Here is a 25,405-nt window from a genome sequence, read left to right as displayed (position 1 = left end):
CAGTTCAAAACCAAACTTGCTAATCTAGAGAGGATAATGTCCTGCTAGAATGTCAAAATTACAATTACAATAAGATCGAGAGCCAAACTATTTTGATTACACGCAGTGCACCTGAACAAATTAGATGTGCAATATGAAATAGTACAGTTGCAAAGTTTTTGGAACCGAAACCAAAAAGGTGGTCCAAAGTTGAGATACACGACCAGGAGTGGGTCTTTTTTCAATGTAAAATCGACCGCTAGTAGTAAAACACGTAAAATCTAGTCTCGGGCTATATACGGGAAGCAACCTAGACATGGATATGCTGCGAAACCAGCTTACATCCTGCAGTTGATCGTCCAACTTTAATGCGACTCCCCACTTCCATCAACCTATCCACATTAGAAGTCCAGGTTCTCTGATAGCTGCAGGTGAGCTGCTGTAGATTCAGATAGATAAAACATGAGTGGCATTTATAAATAACAGAAGGATGCACAGAACTGATGACATAGAAACAAAAAAAATCCTAATAACCCCAAAAAAAATTATGTTAAAAAGAGCATTTTCAGAACGAATTGCGTTATAGGCAGTAATCAACCTGGAGCACAAAGGGAAATTCTCACTCAATTTAATAGGCACCCACAAGATAAAAGCTTGAAGAAAAATATACCTCTACATCATCTCAAACTTCTAAATGTAAAATGCATTAACGAGTGCTTCTGTCATCCTTAGTATCCTTCTCGCTCGTTTGAGGCGTGTACTGGCTAGTAGATGACGGCGAGTACCCAGGTTGACTCGGTGAGTACCCAGCACTTGGACTGCATGGAAACAAAAGCAACGAGGAAAACAGATAAGTATTTCGGCACAGCACAATGAAGATCAAAACAAGAAATATCTAGCAAGTGTATTGTTTCCCAGTTTACCTGTATTGTGGAGAACTTGGACTATAATCTGGGCTCACTCCAGAGGTAAATGGGCTGAACAAGAACAAAATTAGAAAGAAAAAAATAGACATTTTTCAACAAATTAATACACACACAAATACCAAGTAGACTCCAAAAATACTAAATTAGAAAGGAATATAGGAAGTGTGGTCAGAGGTGACCAAACAAAGGAAGCTTACCTTCCAGGACTGTACGTGGGGCTTGAAGGAGAGTAAGATGGAGACGTAGGTGAATACGATGGTGAAGTTGGGCTGGTAAAAAAAAAACACAAGGAGTCATGAGATTTCCTTAACAATTATAAGCGGCAAGTCAATGAGCAAGGAACTGCAGAGGCTTATAAATCATGTGAGAGTAATAATCCCACTCATAAGCACTGATCAGTCAACCACACTCAGCAACTCTGATGCCATAAGTGCAGTTCGATAGACAGCTCACCTGTAATTTGGAGACGTAGGACTATATGGACTAGATGGTGACATTCTTGGACTGCTTGGAGAGTATGCCGACGATGGACTGTATTTGGCTGACTGAGGATTGTAACTTGGAGATGTGGGGCTATAGCTGGGAGAAGTTGGGCTGTAACCAGGAGAAGTTGGGCTGTAGGCCGGTGAGGTTGGGCTGTAGGATGGAGATGTGGGGCTGTAGGAGGGCGACGTTGGGCTGTAGGAAGGTGATGTAGGGCTATAGGAAGGCGATGTAGGGCTGTAGGAAGGTGATGTGGGACTATATGCAGGTGAAGTCGGGCTGTAAGCAGGTGATGTCGGGCTGTAAGCAGGTGATGTTGGACTGTAACTTGGTGAAGTTGGACTGTAACTTGGAGAAGTGGGACTGTAACTTGGAGAAGTGGGACTGTAACTTGGAGAAGTGGGGCTATAGCTGGGTGAGGTGGGTGAGTATGATGGACTTGTAGGAGAATAGGCCGGACTGGTTGGACTATAACCTGGAGAACTAGGACTATAGGTTGGAGAGGTGGGACTGTACCCAGGAGAAGTGGGGCTGTACCCGGGCGAGGTGGGACTATAACCAGGGGATGTGGGACTGTATCCAGGGGAGGACGGACTGTAGCCAGGGGATGATGGGCTGTAGCCCGGAGATGAAGTAGGAGAGAATGCCATTCCTCCAACATAGGGAGAAAACTGGGCATCTGAAATGGGTGACAGACGAAGGTTTGGGCTCAGCAAATAATTTGGAGACATCATGCCCTCATGATATGGAGTTCCCGACACTGGAGAACGAGATGGTGTCATACCGAAATCAAGACCATCCATATAACTAGGTAGCTGGAGTTCAATTGCATTCTTCAACATCTCGTCATTGAGATACAGGGCACAGTCTCCTGTGCCAATGGGTGCAAGCTGGCCTAACATTATGTTTTCAGTTACACCTCTCAAATAATCTGTTTCTGCAAACACTGCAGCATCAAGAAGAATATCGACAGTTTCTTCAAATGAGCACCTCATCATGGGACCGGTGTCATTTCGATTGATGCCATGACGAGTAATGGCCATCAAGTGCCCACGATAAGTCATGGTATCACAAAGGATAGCCAGATGCCGATAATTCACATAAGACCCATCGAAAGATATAACAACACGCAACTCATCCAACAGTGACCGACGAACTGCCTCAATTCCAAGAATTTCAAGAATTTCAATCAAGTGATTACTCGTTGTCCTCCTGGCATCAACATCATCATGGCACAGGACAGCTAAAAGATTAACACCTTCTGTATCCAGCATCCACTCTTGCTCTGCTTTAAATCCTTCATTCGGATCAAACTTGTTAACTTTACCATGTTTAATGAACACTTTGTTAATATCTGGGATACCTCGAAGAGCCATTTCTGTCAGCATGTTACTCTCAATCTTCTTCAAAAATACATCATCTTCAGCGGATTCATCAACCAATTCCCCTTTTGGAGCTTCAGCATTCATGATACGGATTCGAAGGATCAACTTTTCCGCATTGTCATCATTGAATATACAAGTTAAATCATCATCAAATTCAAGATTGATCTTCTCAGCAATGTCAGCCATGCTCAACTTCTTATCCACCATCATTTCGCGATTCAACTCAATGCGAAGCAACCAAGGAGAAATTTTATCAGGGTTAACCTCTTCATCTGGCATTTCATAGTAAGAGTTGACAAAATCAACATCCTCTTCAATTATTGTGCTCATGGGGTCTGGATCATACCACACTTCTGTAGCTTGAGTTACACTTCGGAGAGTGGTGTATTCCAAAGCACACTGGACATTTTTCGCCCTCTCCTTTGTTTTATTAGCTTCAGGCTTTAAGTAGACAGACAGAGATGGTGTTTTGATTCTCTTAGCCACATTAATAATTTCCCTCAACCTGGGAACACCTAGGGTAACATTCTTTGCACTCACACCAGCATAGTGGAAAGTATTCAGTGTCATCTGAGTGGCAGGCTCACCAATAGATTGTGCAGCAACGCAACCAATCATTTCGCCAGGTGCTACAAGTGATTGCAGGAAGCGTGACTCTATCTCCCCAATAACCCACTCGAATGCTTCACGAGTAAGCCTGTACTCATCCAACACCCGTTTGCTAGCGAAAGTGCTGCGAAGTAAAATGCTGAAAAACAGTGTAGCATTCTTTTGAGCTTCAACACTCAACAAGTCATCACCAGGAACAACCTTCAGCCTCTCCTGGAGCTTATCAATAGCTTCCACGATTTCCATCGGGTGCATATCGGAAGTCCTTCGGAAGTCAATCTTAAAGGTTTTTTGTGCATTCCAAATGAGCCTCTTCAGGTTAACAGGCAATGGCCAAGAATTATCACCTGTTACTGCTATCTCTGTTCCAAGTTGTAATCTGTCTGTTTCAAGTTTCTGAACCTCTGCATCAAACACATTGCGAAACTCTCTAATAGTTTTGAGATCCTCAACATGTTCATGCAACATGTAGTCTGGATTCCAATTTTCATCATCAAGCTCATACGAAAAAGTCTTATCAAATTCTGTTTTTTTCATCTTTAAAGAATCCAGCTTTTGTGATTCTATCCAAACAGCATCCATCCCATCTTCCCCGTAAAGAAACTGTATAACATCCCCCAATGAATTTCTGACAGTGCCATCATATTTGACCATAATATCCTCCATAGCCTTCACCAGTCTCCTTTGAATGTACCCAGTCTCAGATGTCTTGACTGCGGTATCTATAAGACCTTCCCTCCCACCCATTGCATGAAAAAAGAACTCCTGTGGAGTTAACCCACGCAGGTAGGAATTTTCTACAAATCCACGACTTTCTGGTCCATAATCATCTTTAGTGAAGTGGGGCAATGTCCGGTCTATGAACCCGTAAGGGATACGCTTACCCTCAACGTTCTGCTGCCCCACACAAGCAGTCATCTGGGATATGTTGATAAAACTCCCTTTGGACCCTGCTGTAACCATGGCTTTAAGATTGTTGCTCTCCGATAAACTCTTTTGAGCACTACTTCCAGCATCATCACGAGCCCTATTCAAAACCTAACCAAACCAAATATATTATCACTTAACAGTAGGCAACGAAACCAGAATAAATTGCACACACACACAAAAAATAAAAACAAACCTGGTTCACTTTGTTTTCGAATGAGTCCATCATGGTTCGTCCAGGTTCAGCCTCCAGCTGCTTGGATTGGGCTTTACTTATAAGATCTTTCACTTCATTTTTCGCCTTTGAAATTGTTTCATTGATTTTCTCCATTGTTGCAGCATCAGCAATTGTATCTCCAATTCCAATGCTAAAAGCATTTTGGAGTAGCCAGTAGTTAACAAGCCATTGGGTATGACCCAGGAACTTGCGAGCTGCATCTGGGCCAACTTCTTCCCTGCACAACGAGAAAATTCAATCCATTAAACTTCTCTTCTTGTTGAATTTTATTTTTTGTCAAGGTGGTCAAATTATATGCTTGATACTCAGATGGAAGTGGAACCTTTTTTTTTTTGTGCCTAAAATGAAGATATTTCCAATTTAGATCCATTATGTCATATCATATACTTCACAAGTCCAACAAAAGATTGAAAAGTTCCAAGCTTTTGGTTAGACTATATTGGGCTTACACCAACATATCATGACATACACATCAAAGCAACCAAGATTCTGGTCTGTTCTGTGCATAAAAGTGCTGCTACATTCTTTTAAGAAAAAAATTAACACACAAATGAATCCATTTCTGAACTAAATAGAGTAAAATTGCATACCATATGACATGTATCAGACTTCCAGTAGATGTCCCAAGTGTCTTCTTGCAAAGTGTTCCAGCAAGTAGCTCCCCCTTCTCTATTCTAACAAAAGTATCTCCGGGGGTAATGTTGCCACTTTCTGCTTCCGAGTGCCATGCAGAAGTCCTTTGGAGATTTATCTGTTTTGGTATTATAAGATTGAAGACTTGCTTGCCAGTCCACAATGGCCGTGGCTTCAAAATTGCAGGAGCAGGAACTTTTCCATCAAAATCCTCCCACCACATCAAAATATTCATAAAAACATCCTGAAAAGAATCACTCAATATAAGACTATGAAGCTAATGAAAAACACAATTTTCAGGAGGGGGCAACAATGGTCAGGTCACAATTACCTTCTCTATGAAGGTATCCCTCTTGGTAATCTTACGACACCCTAAAAGGGTATCCTGCACAATTCCCATCACAGGTCGATTTGACTGAGGAGACACTATGCACTTGGGCACCATCATGAGCTCCAGTACTTCTGCCCTAGTTTCAAAAGACTGAGGAACATGCATGTTCATCTCGTCCCCGTCAAAGTCGGCATTGTATGGAGAGGTCACAGACAAATTCAAGCGAAAAGTTGAGTACGGCATGATCTTGATTCTGTGCCCCATAATAGACATTTTATGGAGACTAGGTTGACGATTGAAGAGGACAAAGTCTCCATCATTCAAATGACGCTCCACCTGAGACCACAATAGTAGAAGTTCAGAAGTGATTCTTAAATAGGAAGGACCCAGATCAAAACTTATCAGAATAAAAGAGCGATGCCTTATATCCAAGCTCCAAATGATGATCACTGCTTTTCTTCAAGTAACGAAGATCAAGCCTTTGCCCATCATCTCGTATTATATACTTCGCACCAGTTTTACCAGGTGGAGGATGGGGCCCATTCTCAACAAGCTCCTTCAACCTGTTTTTTTTTTATTTTTTAAATTGAAGAATATTCCAATAATAGAAAATAGAATGAACTGAAGAAGAAAAGAAAAAGGTAGAAACGCACAAAGATGAGAAAATAAACAAAGAAAGTTTACCTTTCAATATTATATGGAGTCACAGTCTCTGGGTACGTGAGATTCAAAGCAATACTCCATGGTACTCCTAATTGATCAATGTTTATGTTTGGATCAGGAGTAATCACTGTCCGTGCCGAGAAATCAACTCGCTTCCCCATTAAATTTCCTCTTATTCTGCCTTCCTTTGCCTTAAGCCTACTACATATTGATTTAATAGGCCTCCCTGATCTCTGAGTAGCCTGTTCAGTAAAGAAAAGGTTCAGCATATGCATGAAAAAAAAAAATCTTACGAGTTAACAGAAGTTTATATGTATATAAATACAAATAAAGACAATATAAAAGCATATAGCTACTATGAAGAAATATGTTCCCATGTACACATACCCTCGGTAGTCCAGGCAACTCATTGTCAAAATATGTGGCTATGTGGAATTGCAACAGTTGTGCAAACTCTGAAATTATATGAGCAGGTGACCCATTTCTTTCCTGTCTCCTCAGATTCTCATTGTGACGAATAATCATGGCTAACTGATGTGTTAAATCATCCTGGACACAGAAAACATATGAAGTCAGTGATCACCAACAACAAATGCCTAGATTATCTCTTCAGCCACTAAAATTTTCAGCTTGTTACTGGTCTCTAAACAGAGAAAAACTGCACAAAAGAAGCTTACCTCACTCCTGGATGAGGTGTCCATCATCACAGAGGGTCTCACAGGTTGTGGAGGAATAGGCAGAACTTGTAAAATCATCCAGTCAGGACGAGCATATTTAGGGTTCAATCCCAATAACTGGGAGTCCTCATCACTTATCCTTTTTAAGACACTAAGAACCTAAAACAAATTCAACAATATGTTAGCATCATGCAAGTGTGATAAAAGGAAGAATCCGTCTAATTGAAGTATGCCAACCCTTTCTGCAGTAAGTGTCTGTTTCCTTTCCACAGGTTCAGGGAGCTGTTCCTGGTCATCACTTTTCTTCCGTTGGGCTTTGTACTCTGCATTCATTTTCATACCCTCTATAGAGAGCTTGGGCTGCTGAGCACCACAGCCGCCACGACTTTTCTTTACAGGTTCTTCAGATTCCTGACCTTGGACATCAATTTCATCACCACCATCACATTTGGTTTTGTTTTTGCATGCATCCAAAATCTTTTTTAGCCTATTTTTTGGGCTCTTAATTCTCAAAGCCTGCTTAAACTTGTGATCATCCTGCAAAACAAAGTCGCATAAAACTTGTTACGATTAACAATTGTCTAGACTTAAGCTTTAAGATTTTTTTTGAAACAAAAACCTTTTCAGAATCCTTGAGGCAAACACAGCCAACACAATGAAACATCAACAAATAGGTAAGAGAAATTGTTGATCATTAAGAATTAAATTTTACGGAAAGCAAGCCTTGCCATAATCGTTGTCTCCAAAAATAACATATCCCATATAAAGGAAACTTTACGGTAATAGCTCATTTCATGACAAAAATGAAATGCGCACAATTAAAGGTTTGTGCCTAGGAAACACTCCTACAATATGCACACATAAAAGAAGAAACTAATTCCTCACTCCTATTTTTCCTAATCATAAGAAGTGTCCGCTGTTAAACTTCTTCCTAATTAATCTTTTTCCTCTCTATTTCTTCCAACAAACCACTTTGTTAATGACAGACTTGTTTTATGCATTAGAAAATCCCATACACCACTGAGGATAGAAAGATATGCATTGTATTCGTTCAAGCCACCAAAATAACCATCAAGTTTACAAACGGGGTATAAAACAGCCAAGTACTTCCAAATGACCTTTCAATCTATCTCAAAAGAGTAACATGGTTACCAATTTAATGTTTGCCAACATAAATAAGGTTGTTCTTGAAAGTCAATTAAACAAAGCCGAAGACTAGTTTGCAGAGATAATTTAAGGCTTCTAAGTACCTCATCGACTAGAATTTTTGAGCAATTGAAGCAAACACATCGCATTACTGACAACACCGTCTTCATGAAACCAATGTGAAACATTGGTTTGGCAAGCTCAAGGTGCCCAAAATGGCCCGGGCACTCAGCCATGTTGGCCGTACATGTTTCGCACTTCATCTTTCTGTCAATTGTACCAAGCCGAGGATCACTTAAACCTGCCGTCTTGGGTTTGCCTCCCAACATGGTCTCGCTGTGCTCAATCTGCACTACAGACATTTGCCTCTGCAAACAAAACACATAAAAGGCTTCAGCATTCTCCGATTGACCTAAATACAATATTCATCAAACCCTAACACTTCATCCAATCACTACTTAATCTAACAAACTTAGTAAAGAGCTTTCGAATTTGAAAGCTAAATACAATATTCATCAAACCCTAACACTTCATCCAATCCCTACTCAATCGAACAAGCTCAGTAAAAGAGCTTTCGAATTTAAAAACTCGCAAGAGAAAGCAGAAGCATAAGCAGTTACAGGATTTCCATTTCTTTTTCCATTGATTTCCTTTCTCAGCAAACAAACAGACGAGAATAGAAAGATAAAACGAAGAATAGAGAGGAAACGGAAATTACTATTTCGTCCGGGCTCAGAATGCCGAACTGAACACAGCGGACTTTGGCAACCTCCGCCGGCGAGAATGGGAAGCGTATATCCATGGCGATCTTCGATCGATTATGGAAAGAAAAAAAAACCTAGGGTTTTCAGACAAGGTGTGAGTGAGTGAAATTCAGTGGAAATAACGAACTGTTTCTCTTTATATTTTGGGTTTTCTTTATGTTCTGTTTTCTCTTTCTATTTTTCGGTTTAATTTGAATTCTGTTTATGCCGACTGCGAGAGATCGATTTTGCTCGACCTTCTCTGGAACTCTTCGAGAGAGTCTCCAACAAAACAGAGGAGAATGAAGCACTAAGCGTGTATTTATAGGCGAAATAGGTGAACCTAGGGGCTACCGACTTATTGAAAATAAAAAAATGATAATAATAATAATTTTTGAAAGACGAAATTACCCTATAATTTTAACTATTGTTGCCTTGCCTCCTCCATATGCGTGGCGCCAAAGCAAATCGAACTTATCCGTAATGATAGGTGAAATGTCAATAATATCCTCATACGACAATATTTACATTTCTTCTGTGTTGGGGTGGCCTAAGCGCATAATGAAACAAGATCTTTAGAACAGAAGGGTACAATAATGACATGAGCCCATACAGTATAGGCCCAATGTCAACTCAAATATTTCTGTTTTTTTATTTTGGGTATGCTTTTGTTAGAAAGCACAACAAATTTTGTTTGATAAAAATTCAATTGATTTCTGAAAAGGTACTTCAAAGTACTTCTATAAAACAGAAAGTACGAAAACATATTTGTATAACACATAAACATTTTTAAGTTTTTATGCTAAATATTATCGTAAACGGCTTCTAATTATTTATGCTTTTAGACCCTATTAAAAACGAGTGCCAAACATGTTTTTTTAAGACATTTGTTATTAAGAGGGGCGATAGTATATTAAACTTACACACACTACACGGATGTTTTAAGTCTTTGCAACCAATGATAAAAAGTGAAGAAGCTGATCTTACCCTCATTTGGGATGAGGGAAAATAACTCGGAATTTAATAGGAAAAATTGACAATTCCCTTTTTTGACAACTTAAGCATAGAATTTATTAAGTGATGCGCGGAAAAAATCGTGGAAATTAGGGTATCAAATTCCCGATTTTAATTTTCACCAAAATAGGCATCGTTTTATAATTTTCATAGTGTCATTTACAAAATTCAACATACATAAATCCAAACACTAAAATCTTCAATTGCCAGAAATTGAAATGATGGAAATCTAAATTATGTTATTTTAAAATTCTATGTATTTTTCAATTTATTATCCAAACAGAGGGTCATTAAAAAGGGAAGACTTTATTTTTTGCCGAATTGCCCCCTAAACTTGTACATAACTATCAATTTATCCCCTGACATTTTTTTTAGCGAATTAAGGGCTCGAATTAAATTTTATTATCAATGTTCCTTCTGCCGTCTAAATCATCAACATTTCATCCAATTTGCCGTTAAATATGAGGGCAAATTGGTCATTTCATATGTTAAAAATAATTAAATACTGTAAAATACAATAGTATGACATATAAAATGAAAAAAAAAATTATTTTAATAAACAGAGGGGTGGGACCCACTCACCCTTTCTTCCCTCTCTCCCTACGACTCCCTCTCTCTGAAACTCTGCCCCTCTCTCTCTCTCTATGCGACAAAACCCATCAGCCCTCACCCTCCAAATAGCCCCATTTTATTCAGATCTTGAATCCATTAATGAGTTGTGCGATTTTGGGTTGAGATTTTGGGTGAAGGGGCAATGAACTTGTGAGGTGAAGAGGTCTGGACCTTTAAGGCTGTGGGGAAAAAATCATAGGGAAAAGGGCGCGAATGGGTTTGCGGTAGTTATGGGTTCGTGGGTGGAAAAAATATGGGTTCGTTTGGGGGATGGGTTTGTGGGTTATGGGTTCATTGTGGGGTGGGTTTGTGATGGGGGATATGGGGAGCTCGAATGGGAGAGAGAGAGAGAGAGAGAGAGATATATATATATATATATATTCGTTTGGGGGATGGGTTTGTGGGTTCTGGGTTCATTGTGGGGTGGGTTTGTGATGGGGGATATGGGGAGCTCGAATGGGAGAGAGAGAGAGAGATATATATATATATATATATATATATATATATATATATATATATGAGAGCTTTTTTGAGTTTTGGGGAGAGAGAGATTGAAAGGGTTTAGTTTAAAGCTTTGAGAGCTTATATATGGGATGGTACCAAAATGAAATTGAGGAGATGCTTAGAGAGAGAGAGAGGTTTTTGGACAGAGTGGTCTTCAAGCAAGCAAAATGAGCTTGAGAAATCACTTTGGCAAGAAAAAAAATGGTGGGATTTTGTTGCAGGTTAAGGGGGAATAGGTTGGAGAAGGAGACGCAGGGGGTGGGCTGGGTGGGTCCATAAGATTTTTTTTTCTTTTTTTTCTTTAATTTTTTCTAATGATTTGACGGATTATTGGATGAAATGTTATTGATTTGGACAGTAAGGGGGGAATTGAGAATAAAATTTAATTCAAGTCCTTAATTTTGTAAAAAAAAAAGGTCATGGGGTAAATTGATAATTAGGTACAAGTTCAAATGGCATTTCAGTAGTTTACCCTATCGAAAAAGGAAAAGACTTTGGATGTATGCTACAACAAATTCATTAAATTGTGTGTAAATTGAAGATTAATTTGGTCTATGTAGTTAACATGATTAATAATAGGAATAAATACGCTGATAAATGTTAGAGATGAGCAAATTCTACTCATTATAGCATCAAGAAATTACATACAATTTCACTAATGGTGTGTTTACTAATAAAGAATTGAATTCCACCTATTGAGGATTCATGCATTTATTTAACATCAAAGAATTAAAAAGTAAATAGGGCCCACACTTTCACATTATTTATTACTCTCATATTCCCGTCTATTTTACAACACATTTTACTCTTATTTATAGTTTTTGCTTTTTAACTCATTTTTTAAAATGATTTAAAATTGAGAAAAATATATATAAATGGACAATCTCGGTATTTCATCATGACCAAACACGAGACCTAATTATGCCCCAAAGTTCCAAATGGCCAATCAAATATTAGAAAATTGGCTGTACTTATTTGCTCGCAATAGATGGGTCGGGTTGTATTTTCACATTGGATCACCCATCGCATCTGTGATGGGGTCCACCTGATTTTCCACGCCACGTAGCCAAACGCGGTTTGGAAAATTCTCCTCACCTCTCTACCCGTCAGCTCAAAAACCAAACGCCAAAATGCGAAACGTCTTCTTCTCCAAACCCAAATTCAACTCAACAATGGCTTCCGATTCGATCTACACCTGCACGGAGTGCGGGGCAAACCTGAACCTGAGCGCCTCCTATCTCTACCCACCGGAATTCTTCTTCGAGGCCGGCAACAAGGGAACGCTGTCGTTTTCGTGGGTCGACGGCACCAAGTTCAGGTTCGAGAAGGAGGACAAGATCAGGCCCTTTTTCGAAACCAGAAACTACTGGGGCATCCAGAGGACCAGGACCAAGATCAAGTGCAACGGCTGCGGGCGGCTCGTCGGGCATATCTACGATGATGGCCCCCCCATGACTGACAGTCCAGGTCAGTTCCACATGGGGCCCAGCCAGGTCATTCCCAGAGCTGCTAGATATAGATTCAAGACCAAGGCCCTTCGTGTTTCATCGTCTGGGACTTAGTTGGAATTCTGAGAATTGTTTCTGTAATGTTTGAAGTTTTTTTTTTTCACATACTGTAAAGGGTCTTTTGTGTTTTTGATTCTGTTGATTCTATATACTTTGTCTTGTGGTTGAAGAAGATCGTATTAAATTTGTAATTAATCTTAAGTCTAAAATTTTTGATATAATTCTGGGTTCCCACAAAAATTATTGCATTAAAAACAGCAAAATCCAGGTGCATTTTCTGGGAAATTTGGGGGAAAAAAATCCCCTGTTTCTCTTGTTGTTTCAATTTGAGGCTAAAGCTGTGGACTTTTCGTTTTGGGCAGGCAGCAGCCTATTTTCTTAATGGTTGAAGAACAGGAATCCAATTATGAAATTAAAAAGATGATTAGGCAACTAAAAGTACATTTGTCGGTGGACTTTTTTGGATGCTTGGAATTAAGAACATTCTGCCAAAATATTTAGGTGGGGAGTTACTGCAATCTAAATTCTCAATCTTACTCGAAGTTTCGATCTGCAACTACCAGTCAATTTTTCTTTGTATTTTGTGCTTCTTCTTCACGAGCAACACCTCCAGCTAACTGATATGAAATTAAAATTCAACCCACCTTTGTAAAATAACAGATTAAAGAATAGAAATGGGCATTGTGACTGGAAAACGAAGCTATCAGTCATGTTTGAAAGTTAGGTTGGAGCAGTAGCTATGGAGGGTCGGTCATGAAAATCGATATCCAAGACTTTCAATCATTAGTTATTCCTTCCGCCATATTGCAATCTTTCCCCGTTGCGAATTCAAGTAGGCAAAAGGATGAGCATGAAGATGAAGCAAATAGAGGAGGCACCGGCGTCACGGCCTCCACCACCACCACCACTTCCAAGGTTCTGGGCTAAGAAGGCTGCGCCGGAGAGTGTGACAAAGCGAGAAATTGCCAGGTTCTGGTTTCAGAAGCGCATTGAGGAAGAGGAGCACCTCCTCGCTGCTATCAAGGCTGTAGCACGTATTAGAGCCCTCAAGCTCTCGGTAAGATTTTTCATGACACAAGTTAAAAAGCCATGCATTCAAAGGGGCTTTGGCTAAAATTTTAAGAGAGATGATCAAATCTTCATTGCAGCCTAGTTTTTGCAATTATGCAGAATCTCTTGGCAAAAGAAAAGACTTCAAAATGAATTGTTAGGAGGGTAGGCTGAAAGAAGTATTTGAATTTCTTACATTTGCTTAACTTGTTGAAGGTGTATGGTGTATAGGAGGAAGATTACAGACGTTTTGAGGAGTCCTTGAATGACGACGACGACGACAAAGCCAACGATACTGATAGCTCTTCTGCAGCCACTAATGACAGCAACAAGGATGGAAACAACGACGAAGTTCGCGTTGGGATTAAGGACTGGTGAGTTAATTTGTCTCAATCAATCAAATGGCTTAAGCAAGTTCATTAATAAGTCTGCTTGAAAATTCTCAAAGTTCTCTCAACAGAGATTTTAAACAAACATGTTTGCAGGTGGACAAAGAGCAAGTATGCATACTTGAACCAGCCATCCATAGAGTCCATGGAGCCTCCGAAAAGGCGCACCTCCACATACGTTCCCAATTGTTATGCCTATAAGCCCACCCCTCTCTACCCTGCCTCTCTTGGTGTGTTTTAGACCAGCTGATCAGCAGCTGCTTCAATTGATTGGATTGAAAATGGTTCATGAATTGCATGTCTCTTTGGAATAAGTAAAGGTTTGCAGCCTTTGCAAGCATTGGTTTCATCAAGTGGTGTATTTCTAAACAAAACCACAGAATTTAATTGGGATGTAGTGTAAAGAAAAAAGTCCCTTTGTTGTTTTGGTTTGTACTGCAGTTTTTCTGTTTCTGTTCAGCATAATAGGATGCTGTCTTTCTGAATATTCTCAAAATTTTGTCTAGTTTTTTCTGCTCAATATACATGCTTCAACTGGAAGGTCCAAATTCAAATGTTGGATTGTTAGCAGCCAATCCCAATTAACAAGAATATCAACATCAGTATACCCTTCCTAACTTCACTGAAATATGTATAGAATAACTTGTAATTGCAAACCTCAAACATTTTGAGACATCAAACTTTGGATCTCTAATTATTAACCTCAAAATCTCAATCAACCGTAGTATTTGTAGCAATCGGTCGAATGGTCAATGCGGCTCTAGATTTTATCTCAAAAGACCTCAAGTAGGCCTAATCATATTGTTAATTTGAACCGCACATTCATATATTTTAATAAGAATTAATGTATTAAAAGATGTTGAACATGTCCGATTATCCGACAAAGAAAAACGTAACACTTCAAGAGTAGTATTTTGACAAAAGGAACACCTAATGTGTTGAGGGCTAAGACATGGATAATTGTTATTTTGACAAAGGGGAAGTTGTTATTAATAATTTTCCTTTTCTTGAGAATAATTGCATATATAAAAAGATAGAAGAAACATAAAAAAGGCAAAAGGGAATTAAATACGATTTATAAGCAGATACAGTACTGGGATTTTAATTTGAGACTTTGAAAACAAAAGCGCGTAAGAGGTTGTAGAGGGTAGACGTAAGACTATTTAGATGCTCTAATATAATCAAATCTCTCATCGCAGACCTTCAGATCTTGCTGTTCCAGTTTCCAAATCTAATCCTCGATCTTAATCTCTAGGTTTCAATCTCAATCTCGCACAGATCAATGGCGGTTAAGCCAAGGCACGCGCGCCTTCAGACTCGCAAAACATCGTCTTCTTCCTCCACGCTGGTCCTCACTTTGCTCGTCATGTTCACTTTCGTGATCCTCATTCTTCTCGCACTGGGAATACTCTCGCTCCCGAGCGGCTCCTCCGGCAACTCGGCCAAGGCAAACGATCTCAGCTCGATTGTACGGAAGAGCGCCGACAGGTGCGTGATGGGTCGGTTTGAGTTTTTTTGTTTTTTGTTTTTTGTTTCAATTCTGGTTGGTAATTTGGTAATTGTTTTGACTTTAATAGAAATGAAGAAGAAGGGGCAGGGGAGCAGTGGGTCGAAGTCATCTCATGGGAGCCGAGAGCATTTGTCTATCACAATTTCTTGGTGAGCTCGCTTTAACTCTCTCACTCATGAAGAATTTATGATGTTTCTGAATTAGTAGCTTGTATTTTCGTAAAAAATGGAAATGAGCATCTATGGTGTGTTGGAGTTTCTGATAATTGTGCCAATATATCTTGGGTAGTATTTAGTGTGGAATTAACGTAATTGCATATGCATTTGGGTGAAATTAAAGCTTCATATATACCTGGATTTGATGCAATCTAAATTCACCAAAAGCTGAACCCAGTTGGCTAATTTTGGCAGACCAAGGAGGAATGTGAATATCTAATCGATCTTGCCAAACCTAGTATGCACAAGTCAACAGTAGTTGATAGTGAAACTGGAAAGAGCAAAGATAGCAGGTCTTGGTTTCTCACTTCATTCTCTTGTGTCATTTCAGTTAAAAGATGTAGATGGGAAAATCTGTTGTCTTTCTTTTCATTCCCTTGCTTTAGCCTTTATCCCCTCATGCGCGGTGCAATTGTTGTATATCTTGTATGCAGGGTCCGTACAAGCTCTGGAACATTTTTGCAAAGAGGGCGCGATAAAATTATCAGGAACATTGAGAAGAGAATTGCTAATTTCACCTTTTTACCTGTAGGTATGCTGTTGAGCTCATGCCCTCTTATTTATGTATTTTTTGTGCCTTTACTGATTTTTCTGCCTTAAAGTTGAAGGTACTGCCTTCATGTGGACTACAATGTTTACCTAAAGCTATGATGTTCATCTATTAATAATGTAGCTATGCATGTTCCATACAATTCACGAGCTGTTTTTTACACGAAATACAGAACACGGGGAGGGACTTCAAGTTCTCCACTATGAAGTTGGACAGAAGTATGAGCCTCACTATGACTACTTTCAAGATGAGTTCAACACTAGGAATGGAGGTCAACGTATAGCTACGGTTCTCATGTACCTGTAAGTTTCATAGTGTGTCTGCCTAAACTCCCTTACTTCTGGTGCACTACATAGACCCACTAATATTCTTCGGAAATGTTTTCTCCTCCCATGTGGTGCAGCTCAGATGTTGAAGAAGGGGGTGAGACTGTGTTCCCTGCTGCCAAAGGGAATATTAGTTCTGTGCCTTGGTGGGATGAGCTATCTGAATGTGGGAAAAAGGGACTTTCTGTTAAACCCAAGATGGGGGATGCATTGCTTTTCTGGAGCATGAGGCCTGATGCATCTCTAGATCCTTCAAGTTTGCATGGTTAGTAGCTTACTCATAATTAATTATTGGCTTTGTGAAGCATCAATTTCAGGCTTCTATGATTCCAAAATATCCATCATGGAAAATGACATGTTTATGTGTGCCTCCTTTATGAATTTAATCCTAATTTAAAACATAGATTTCAATTTATTTTTTTTGTGCATCAGATTTTGAACTTTTATTAGTTCATTCACAAACATGCTGACTTTTAATACCTTTATTAATAATGAGTCAAATTTCTCTCCTGTTTATTTCAGGCGGATGCCCTGTGATTAAAGGAAATAAATGGTCATCTACTAAATGGGTGCGTGTCAACGAGTACAAAATTTAAACTATTATACCAAAGGTAACTATCTATACCCAAAATAGATAACTAACAGTTTATATGGTTGCTGCATTCTGTAAAGCTACCGCATTCAGTTTCTCAAATTCCCAAAATCAGCCAATCGACTGTTCTATGCTTTTGTTCTTATGTATTGCTTGGTTCAGGTTATGTTGTCATGCTATTTCTACATTTCAATTATATAATATTGTTTTCTTTTATGATTACCTCTGGCAGGCTATACGAGTTCTTATGTTGTAGTACTTGTCAACATCTCAAGCCAGAGCTTCAGTACTTGTGCATCAAGTCTCATTTGTAACCTAATACACCGATCGGCGCCTGCATGCCCCTTAGGTTTTGATGTACTACAGCTGCTCATCTACTAAATCAATTTTTGTTTCTTAGCTATATATTCTTGTTATCACAACCCCTGATAAAATAAAACATCGATCTTCTTTCTTTTTAATGGGAATTCCAACTCTCAGAAGGCTTAGAACATTTGAGAGTTGTTGAAAAGAAACAGTAAAAAGAAACGAGCTTGTTCATTCACGGGAAACCAAAAAATTGCACGTTCCAATTGTATGTTTCTTATATCTCATCAATTCATGCATTCTTGTATGGAATCAACCCATGAAAGGTTCACCCCAAACCCCGAGACAAGGATGATTCAAATGCACGCATGTGTAGGTGCCAGTTGGGAGCTTCGTGAAGCATCAATTTCACACGCTGTCAGTTAGAGGCAAGGCTTATTTTGCATCAACAACTTACAACTAATTACGTACGCAAGAGCACTTAGATAATGTGACTTACGCACGCACGAGCATCACTCCCATAACGTGACTTACTGTGGTTGACATTCCACCTTTTGAAAATAAGTTATCAATTGTCATGTTATGTGTTAACACAACTTAAAACGTTAAAATGTATAACTTAGTCTAGCAAGCTGAAAACAAGGTCGCATTGATTGCCCTCCACACCTTATAAGCCAAAAGTTAAAAAGTTAAAAATGGAAAATTTAGAAAACCATCAATGACACGATAGTATCAAAAAAAAAATTCATCACGAATAATACAAACACTAAAACGCCTGAATATTCTGATACAAGAATAGAATACTCCCACCAATATTCCATTATTTATAATGTAGTTGGGGTCAGCTCTGGGATTGAAACAACGTTTTGTTGCCGAACCATGTTGATTATTAGAACTTGAGGAAAAATTGGTACAATGTTGAACTACACCTGCATGCCAATAGCCTTTACTGGTTGATCTAGCTTTTGATCAGATTCCTGATGACATATTGCAAAATGCCTCCATGATCAAAATATGCCAGCTCGACCTGCAACGAAGAAAAAACAAGGGAATTTTGAAGCAACCTGAACTTGACAAGGCTAATAAAGATGCGATAGAAGCAGAGCATGACGCAGTCCATTACCTCTGTATCGAATCGTAGTGTACATACGAAGGATTTGCCATTATCTGTCACCACTGTAACATCCTGTCCGGGTTTAATTTCGCCAACACTGCTTGGAAGATCGATGGTGTAACGTTCCTCACCGGTTAACCCCAGAGTGTCTGCGTCTTCCCCAGTCTTAAAACATAGTGGAATGATGCCCATGCCCACAAGATTACTGCGGTGAATGCGCTCAAAGCTCTTTGCTATGACTGCCTTCACACCCTGAAAATAATTATGATTTAAAGCAGACTTCATTAGATAAGTCAAAGATGGCAAACATATATTTGAATTAAAATGGAATGGGATACTGCCAGAGGGCATACCAGTAGCATTGGACCCTTAGCAGCCCAATCACGAGAACTTCCACTCCCGTATTCAGCACCAGCCAAAATAATCGTAGCATGCCCTTCACTTTTGTACCTCTGTTAATAAAAGTCAAAGAGCAAAAATTGTAGATTCAGGTGGGGCTTGAAGGCATCAACTTTAAAACATTGAATACAGAAAATCTTCCTAAGGAATTTAAACCATTTTTGGATAACCTTATGTAAAAGTTGAGATTAGTGGGCATTACCATGGCAGCATCAAACACAGACAGTTTCTCTCCAGTGGGAATATGGATTGTTTTGGGACCAACTTCTCCTTTCAAAAATTTATTGACTAGCCGAATATTTGCAAAGGTGCCTCTTGCCATAATCTCATCATTACCACGGCGACTTCCATAAGAGTTGAAGTCCCTTCTATCAACACCACGTTCCAGAAGGTATTTGGCTGCTGGACTGTCTTTGTGGATGCTACCAGCAGGTGAGATGTGGTCAGTTGTGATACTATCTCCAAAGTTGAGCAAGCAGTAAGCATTCTTCACTCCATGAGCGCCCGGAGGAGACATGGTCATATCTTTGAAATAAGGTGGCTCATGTATATAAGTTGATTTTGGGTCCCAGGCATAAAGAGTGCCATCCGGTACAGATAACTGATTCCACATTGGATTTCCTTTGGTGATTGCTTCGTATGTAGCCATAAACATATGAGGAAGCACATTTGATTGCACAACCTGAAGACAGAATAATTAGACCAACAAGAATTTCCAATCCCTCAATTTCTATAGTAACTCTACTAGTGAATTCATTCCAAAGTTATCAGAAAAGTAAAAAGAAATTCCCAGTAAAGCAGTAGAGCAACTTACCTCTGCTACTTCTTCATTAGATGGCCAAATGTCCCTGAAAAATATCTTCTTACCATCTTTTCCCAACCCAATTGGTTCTGTTTCGAAATCAATATCTACCTGCAGCACAGCCAACGAATGAGATATTGCACCAAAAAGACAAATGTGACAGGCACAAAATCATTTGAGCACAACAAAAAAGGGCATATGCATATGAATAGCAGAAAAGAAGCATATAACATAACATGATACAGAGAGTAAAAAGCAGCTGTGCAAGAACTTATGAGCTCCGTACCGTTCCAGCAAGAGCATAGGCTACAACAAGGGGAGGAGAAGCAAGATAATTGGCCCTTGTTAAAGGATGCACACGACCCTCAAAATTCCTATTTCCAGACAACACAGCCGCAGCTACAATATCTGTAAAGGAGGAGAAAATCAACTACTTAGTCACCTTGCAAGACTCCATAGAGTAGCACTACTGTAGAAAATTTATAGAAAGTTTACCATTTTCTGTAATAGCTGATGCCACAGCATCATCAATATCTCCTGAATTCCCAATGCATGTGGTGCATCCATACCCAACAATATGAAACCCTAACTGATTCAAATACTGCTGCAACCCACTGCAGGACATGACTTATGATGAATACCTTACAAAAGTAGTATAACTTTCCGAAGACGTGGTACAGAGATTCTTAAAAGTACCTCTTTTGCAAGTATTTGGTTACAACCCCAGAACCCGGAGCAAGACTTGTCTTAATCCATGGCTTGACCTAATAAAAGACACATTGCACGTAGAATTAATTAAAAAGACTCACTATAATGCCCTACATTATATAATGCTGAAATAAGATAAACTTCCACACCTTCATTATTCAACTCCAAAAGTATTCAGTAGACCAAAAAACATGGGGACACCAATTTTCTAGTGGTTCTAGCATAATATATTTCTTTTCTCACTTTCTCTTTATCATCCTATGAATGATTATACCATTATGAGAAATGAGCTACAAGTAGAGACATCCAACCTCCAATCCTAATTCACAAGCTTTCTTTGCAACCAAAGCAGCTCCAAGCATTACACTAGGATTTGAGGTGTTTGTGCAACTGGTGATAGCTGCTATAACTACATCCCCATGCCTTAGCTGAGCTGGGGTTCCGTGAAATGTGAACTCTACAACTTTATTTTGAGATTCCTTCGGCACAGCAAAACCCTGCAATACCATGCAAGAAACATAAGAAAAAGAGAGAGGGTTGATGCACAATTACTCATTATGATAATATCACTAAAACTATTATGAGCAATAGTCTCAGTCATCAAATTAGTAAAATGGAAAACTAAGGGCCTGTTTGATAACCATTTCAATTTTAGTTTTCATTTTTCATTTTCTGTGCTAGAGTATAGAGGAAAATGAGAGTGAGAATGGGAGTGAGGATGAGATTGAGAGAGAGGATGAGAGGGGAAGATGAGAAGCAGGAGTCACAAAAGCGAAAACAAAAACTTGAAAGTGAAAACAATTTCAAATAGATTTCAGTTTTTAGTTTTTGTTTTCACTTTTTTTACTCATCCCTCCCATCCTCCACTCTCATGTTCCCTCTCAATCCCATCTCCAATCTCATTCTCACTTCCATTCTCCCTCCTTTTCCTCTATAATCTAGCACAAAAAATGAAAACTAAATACTAAAATTGAAACGGTTATCAAACGGGCCCCAAGACACTGACAGTTTTCTATGGTGATCGACCAAAAACGAGTTATGATCCTTGCATTTTCTCTTCTTAATCAAAATCTTAAACGTCCATGTGTCACCATGTCCCATCCTTAGGATAATATTTTGAGGAAAAGGTTTTCTAACCATGGACACAGAACAAATAGAAATTTCCTTATTCACAGACTGATAATGTCTCTAAGTGAATATTAATCTATTAATTAAGTAATCAAATTCTGGAATATTCAAATGGCCCCACAGTTTCCATGCTGTACTATATGAAAATTTGTGTTAATGCTGGAACTTCTCACCTTAAATCCAACTCTATTGTCAAGGCATGCGTGCCAATCCACTTTCATTTCTTTCAAAGTAACACGATCATGTGGCCTACAAGACATATGCTTCTCAGTGGCACATAAAAAAAGATCGAAATTAAAATTTGGTATTAAGTGTGTGCATAATAGCTTGATTTGACAATAAATTGTACCTCTTTGGACCTGATATGCATGGTTCCACTTCATTAAGATTTAGCTCCAGATAAGAGGAGTACACTCTCTCAACCTGGGGCTGAGTTGAGGAAAAATATTCATTCAGAAACCATATTGCAGAAGTTGTTCAATAGAATGGTATTCAAGGTCATGGGTGTGCATATTGTACCTCATTGTAGTCGACAAACATCCTATTAGCCCGTAAATAGGATTCTATCAGAGCAACCTGCATGGTAATTTTTATCTCAGCATATAAACAAAAGGACAGGATAAACGAAAATGTTTAACCAAGCACTTACCTTGTCATCACTTCTGCCTGTTAGTTTCAGATATTGCAACGTGACACGATCCACAGGAAAGAAGCCCATGGTCGCACCATACTCGGGAGACATGTTGGCAATTGTGGCACGGTCTGCTAGTGACAATTCACTCATGCCTTCTCCTGCATAAGAAAGTAAAGGCCAACATCTAATGTGAGATGAATAAGCAAACCAGACAGCAGATGGAGCCATTATCATCAAAACACTAATATCACTAGATACTAAGACTACATATATGGGTTTACCATAGAACTCCACAAACTTGCCGACAACTCCATGCTTCCTCAGCATTTGAGTAACTGTCAGAACCAAGTCAGTAGCTGTCACACCATCTCTCAGTTTTCCTAGTAATTTAAACCCAACCACACCAGGCAGGACCATGCTCATCGGCTGTATTTTAAAAAAAAATTATAAGAGTAAATGAATATTTCTGGATAAGAAACTGCAGAAGGAAGTGCATTGCAATAAAACCCAAGTTGAAATATAATACAAGGCCCAGTAATGAAAAGAAGATTTCAAGTTATTTGTCAAAAAGCAGGCCTCTCCATGGAAATAAACTCCTTTACCTGGCCAAGCATTGTGGCTTCTGCTTCGATCCCACCCACTCCCCATCCAGCAACACCTAATCCATCAATCATTGTTGTGTGAGAATCGGTCCCAACCACACTATCAGGATAAAGCAAGCCATCTGTGTTGAACACGACTCGACCAAGGTATTCCAAATTAACCTGTAAATAAGAAATTCAACTTGTATGTCTCAGGTTGGCATTCTGGAATGAAAATAGGCGTTATGCTTTAGAGATTACACCTTTTTGTTTCCATATTAATTGAATTACCTGGTGAACAATCCCTGATCCAGGAGGAACAACAAGCATGTTATGGAATGCATTTGATCCCCATTTCAGAAAACCAAACCGTTCTTTGTTTCTCTGGAACTCGAGTTCCATATTTGCCTGCACTGCGTTTACTGATCTTGCCACATCTACCTGAACTGAGTGATCAATAACAAGATCTACGGGGACCTACATTCACGAGAAACTAAAGTTGATACTCTTTAAAATAATTAAGAGAACAAAAGCAAATGGCTTGTGTGTAATGAAACCCGATGACTGTCACGTTATAGAAAACAAGAAATGCCAATGTGAGACAATAACGCACACATATATATGTAGCTCACCAATGGGTTAATCTTGTTAGAATCGCCCTTTAGATTGTTCATGGCATCTCTCATGCAAGCCAGATCAACAACAGCAGGTACCCCAGTAAAATCCTGTGAACCAGATGAACAAACACAGTGACAATCCACTTTTCACTAACGTTGTGATAATGGCAAGTTCCAACACTGACTATCCACAACGTATTTACCTGAAGAAGAACTCTAGCAGGTTTGAATGGGATCTCAACCTGCTTGGGAGATGTGTTCTCCCAATCAATAATTTTCTCAACATCCTTACTCTTAACCTGAAACTCGTCACAGTTACGGATTGCTGATTCAAGAAGGATCTTGATAGAGAATGGCAGCTTGTCTGCAACACAAGCACCAATACACGGTCAATATTTCATCCCAAAGTTCCACACTTTAAAGTATATCACACAAAAGAACACTCTGTTTCGTTGCAATCACCCTACTTTGCACAACACAAATTACAAAGACTCAAAATTTCTACTCATTTCCTAATGTTTCTCGAGTATCAAACAGAAAATACAAGAAAACCAATTAGAGGAACAAAAAAACAAACCAATTCTAGGATCATTGAGAGCTGGTAAGCTGTAGTATTTTCCGAATTCACCACCGTCTGGCTTCTCAAGCGCCGTCAGTATCTTCTGAAATGGATTCGCCGTCGCTGCAAATCAACCCAAAACGTCAAAATCCAAATCAAAAGCAAAAAAAAAAAAAAAAGAGTAAGATCGTGCTGCAGTACCCATAGCGATATACTGATCCAAACTTTCAGCTAATCGGATCGATCCAGTTAGTTTTAGGGTTTTGATTTAATTCGAAATGAAGTGGAAGATTTGAGAGAGTGAGAAGGTGGAAGTGAAGAAGGAGGAGGAGGAGGAGAACTAAACGTTATATGCAGTATTTGTTGTCGCGTGTTCTCTTGGTCCGATGAATATCCTGATCTTATTAGTGAACAACAATTAGGTGAGAGCGCGCCTACTTTAATAATTCCTGCGCTTTTTTATCTGATTTGGTATTGGACTGTTTGTTGGGTATCTTCTCTTCTGAAAAGGCCAAGCGTGGGCCTTCTTGGGCTGGGCGTGTGGCTTTTCATGAATTTTCTATTTCTTGCCTTTTGCTATTTTCAGACCATTTTGGGTTCTTGTTTTATCTTAATTTAGCAATAGAATAGAATCCTATAGCACAAGTGAAAATGTTTGAAACTTCAACCTTAAACTTTACTTTGTGTCACTCAGGGCGTGTTTGAGATTGCTAATGAAATGGTTAAAAATAATCAAAAATGTCTCTAACAGTGTTTGACAAAAAAATTTAAAAGTGTTTCTCAATCGTAAAAGCGTTTTACGAACGAAGTAGTTCCAACTGCTTTTTGAAAAAACTTTTTTATCTTTAATCAAAATTTCGACGTCTTTCTAGTTATGAGCCTATGTACTTTCTACAAAAGCATTTGGCAACTTTTCTTGCTCACACGATTTCTCTCTATCCAAATATACAAATTTAGTAAACGAAGAACAGACTTCATCGGTAGACATCACCACCACCAGATATTTCATATCATGATTATGGGTAGATGCTCGGGTATCTGTGGCCATATGTGAATTGCTGAAATATCAGATGCCACTGGATGTTGATGCTGTTTTTGGAATTAGCAAAACCTTGTTGTGGTTTACCTGATTTTTACAACTAGAAAAACTGCCCTCAAGGGCGTTAATTATCACTATATCTTTAAGTGCCCGTTTGACATTACTTCCGTTTGATAAATTATGAGAAAATTACTTATTGTTAAAAATTGCTGTGAGAGAAAGCTATAAGGGAAATCAGCTAATGAGGTGCTTTTATTTTCTCATTATGCATGAATCAGTTTCGAAGATGCGCTGAGTTTAATGATTATGCTGCAATCATTTTCTAATTATACGGGAATTAGTACCAACAACACTTTTAACAAAAAGTTTACCAAACGCCAAACTGCTTTATCTCATAGCTGATTTCTCCCACAGCAAATTTGACAGCGATTATTTTCACAGCATAGCAATGCCAAACAAGCGGGAATATATATAAGAGCTTTCATTGAAGGACCCTCAAATTTGCTTA

At 39.0% G+C, this 25,405-nt stretch overlaps 5 protein-coding genes across 6 annotated transcripts; 3 read left to right on the top strand and 2 right to left on the bottom strand.

Annotated features, from left to right (window-relative positions):
- Positions 1 to 39: 39 nt before the first annotated feature.
- NRPB1 (RNA polymerase II large subunit) lies at positions 40 to 9,042 on the bottom strand. Its single transcript, XM_021963834.2, has 15 exons — positions 8,716 to 9,042; positions 8,102 to 8,365; positions 7,089 to 7,388; positions 6,852 to 7,010; positions 6,562 to 6,723; positions 6,196 to 6,416; positions 5,933 to 6,074; positions 5,512 to 5,847; positions 5,138 to 5,424; positions 4,506 to 4,764; positions 1,359 to 4,420; positions 1,103 to 1,174; positions 903 to 956; positions 650 to 797; positions 40 to 418 (listed from the first exon to the last, which is right to left on the bottom strand). Exons 1-14 carry the CDS (start codon positions 8,797 to 8,799, stop codon positions 686 to 688), a joined length of 5,514 nt encoding a protein of 1,837 aa, XP_021819526.1. The 5' UTR covers positions 8,800 to 9,042; the 3' UTR covers positions 40 to 418; positions 650 to 685.
- Positions 9,043 to 11,962: 2,920 nt separating this feature from the next.
- On the top strand, positions 11,963 to 12,550 carry LOC110761352 (methionine-S-oxide reductase). Its single transcript, XM_021963815.2, has one exon. The coding sequence runs from the start codon at positions 12,001 to 12,003 to the stop codon at positions 12,430 to 12,432; it is 432 nt and encodes a 143-aa protein (XP_021819507.2). The 5' UTR covers positions 11,963 to 12,000; the 3' UTR covers positions 12,433 to 12,550.
- Positions 12,551 to 13,155: 605 nt separating this feature from the next.
- On the top strand, positions 13,156 to 14,304 carry LOC110761346 (Big1). Its single transcript, XM_021963806.2, has 3 exons — positions 13,156 to 13,435; positions 13,660 to 13,802; positions 13,914 to 14,304. Exons 1-3 carry the CDS (start codon positions 13,223 to 13,225, stop codon positions 14,056 to 14,058), a joined length of 501 nt encoding a protein of 166 aa, XP_021819498.1. The 5' UTR covers positions 13,156 to 13,222; the 3' UTR covers positions 14,059 to 14,304.
- A 518-nt stretch (positions 14,305 to 14,822) lies between these two features.
- On the top strand, positions 14,823 to 17,471 carry LOC110761375 (putative prolyl 4-hydroxylase 10). Of its 2 annotated transcripts, XM_021963838.2 has the most exons (9): positions 14,823 to 14,970; positions 15,073 to 15,305; positions 15,395 to 15,476; positions 15,738 to 15,835; positions 15,977 to 16,074; positions 16,265 to 16,394; positions 16,496 to 16,683; positions 16,941 to 17,029; positions 17,243 to 17,471. In XM_021963838.2, exons 2-8 carry the CDS (start codon positions 15,100 to 15,102, stop codon positions 17,012 to 17,014), a joined length of 876 nt encoding a protein of 291 aa, XP_021819530.1. In that variant the 5' UTR covers positions 14,823 to 14,970; positions 15,073 to 15,099; the 3' UTR covers positions 17,015 to 17,029; positions 17,243 to 17,471. The 2 variants fall into 2 exon arrangements, with proteins under 2 accessions (XP_021819530.1, XP_088100551.1); XM_088244425.1 differs by having other exon boundaries at positions 14,890 to 15,305.
- Positions 17,472 to 18,048: 577 nt separating this feature from the next.
- Positions 18,049 to 24,279, bottom strand: LOC110761354 (aconitase 1). Its single transcript, XM_021963816.2, has 20 exons — positions 24,060 to 24,279; positions 23,877 to 23,981; positions 23,503 to 23,663; positions 23,315 to 23,407; positions 22,974 to 23,159; positions 22,704 to 22,865; positions 22,383 to 22,527; positions 22,117 to 22,259; positions 21,987 to 22,043; positions 21,817 to 21,896; positions 21,641 to 21,716; positions 20,651 to 20,836; positions 20,328 to 20,395; positions 20,127 to 20,245; positions 19,918 to 20,039; positions 19,644 to 19,742; positions 19,032 to 19,511; positions 18,784 to 18,882; positions 18,440 to 18,682; positions 18,049 to 18,343 (listed from the first exon to the last, which is right to left on the bottom strand). The coding sequence occupies exons 1-20, from the start codon at positions 24,061 to 24,063 to the stop codon at positions 18,275 to 18,277; spliced, it is 2,697 nt and encodes an 898-aa protein (XP_021819508.1). The 5' UTR covers positions 24,064 to 24,279; the 3' UTR covers positions 18,049 to 18,274.
- Between the last annotated feature and the right edge of the window lie 1,126 nt (positions 24,280 to 25,405).

The sequence above is a fragment of the Prunus avium genome, chromosome 7, assembly GCF_965620075.1.
Source record: "Prunus avium chromosome 7, drPruAviu1.hap1.1, whole genome shotgun sequence".
Classification (NCBI taxonomy): Eukaryota; Viridiplantae; Streptophyta; class Magnoliopsida; order Rosales; family Rosaceae; genus Prunus; species Prunus avium.
Note: the sequence above shows the minus strand (reverse complement) of the source record. Positions and strands in the feature narration are given on the sequence as shown.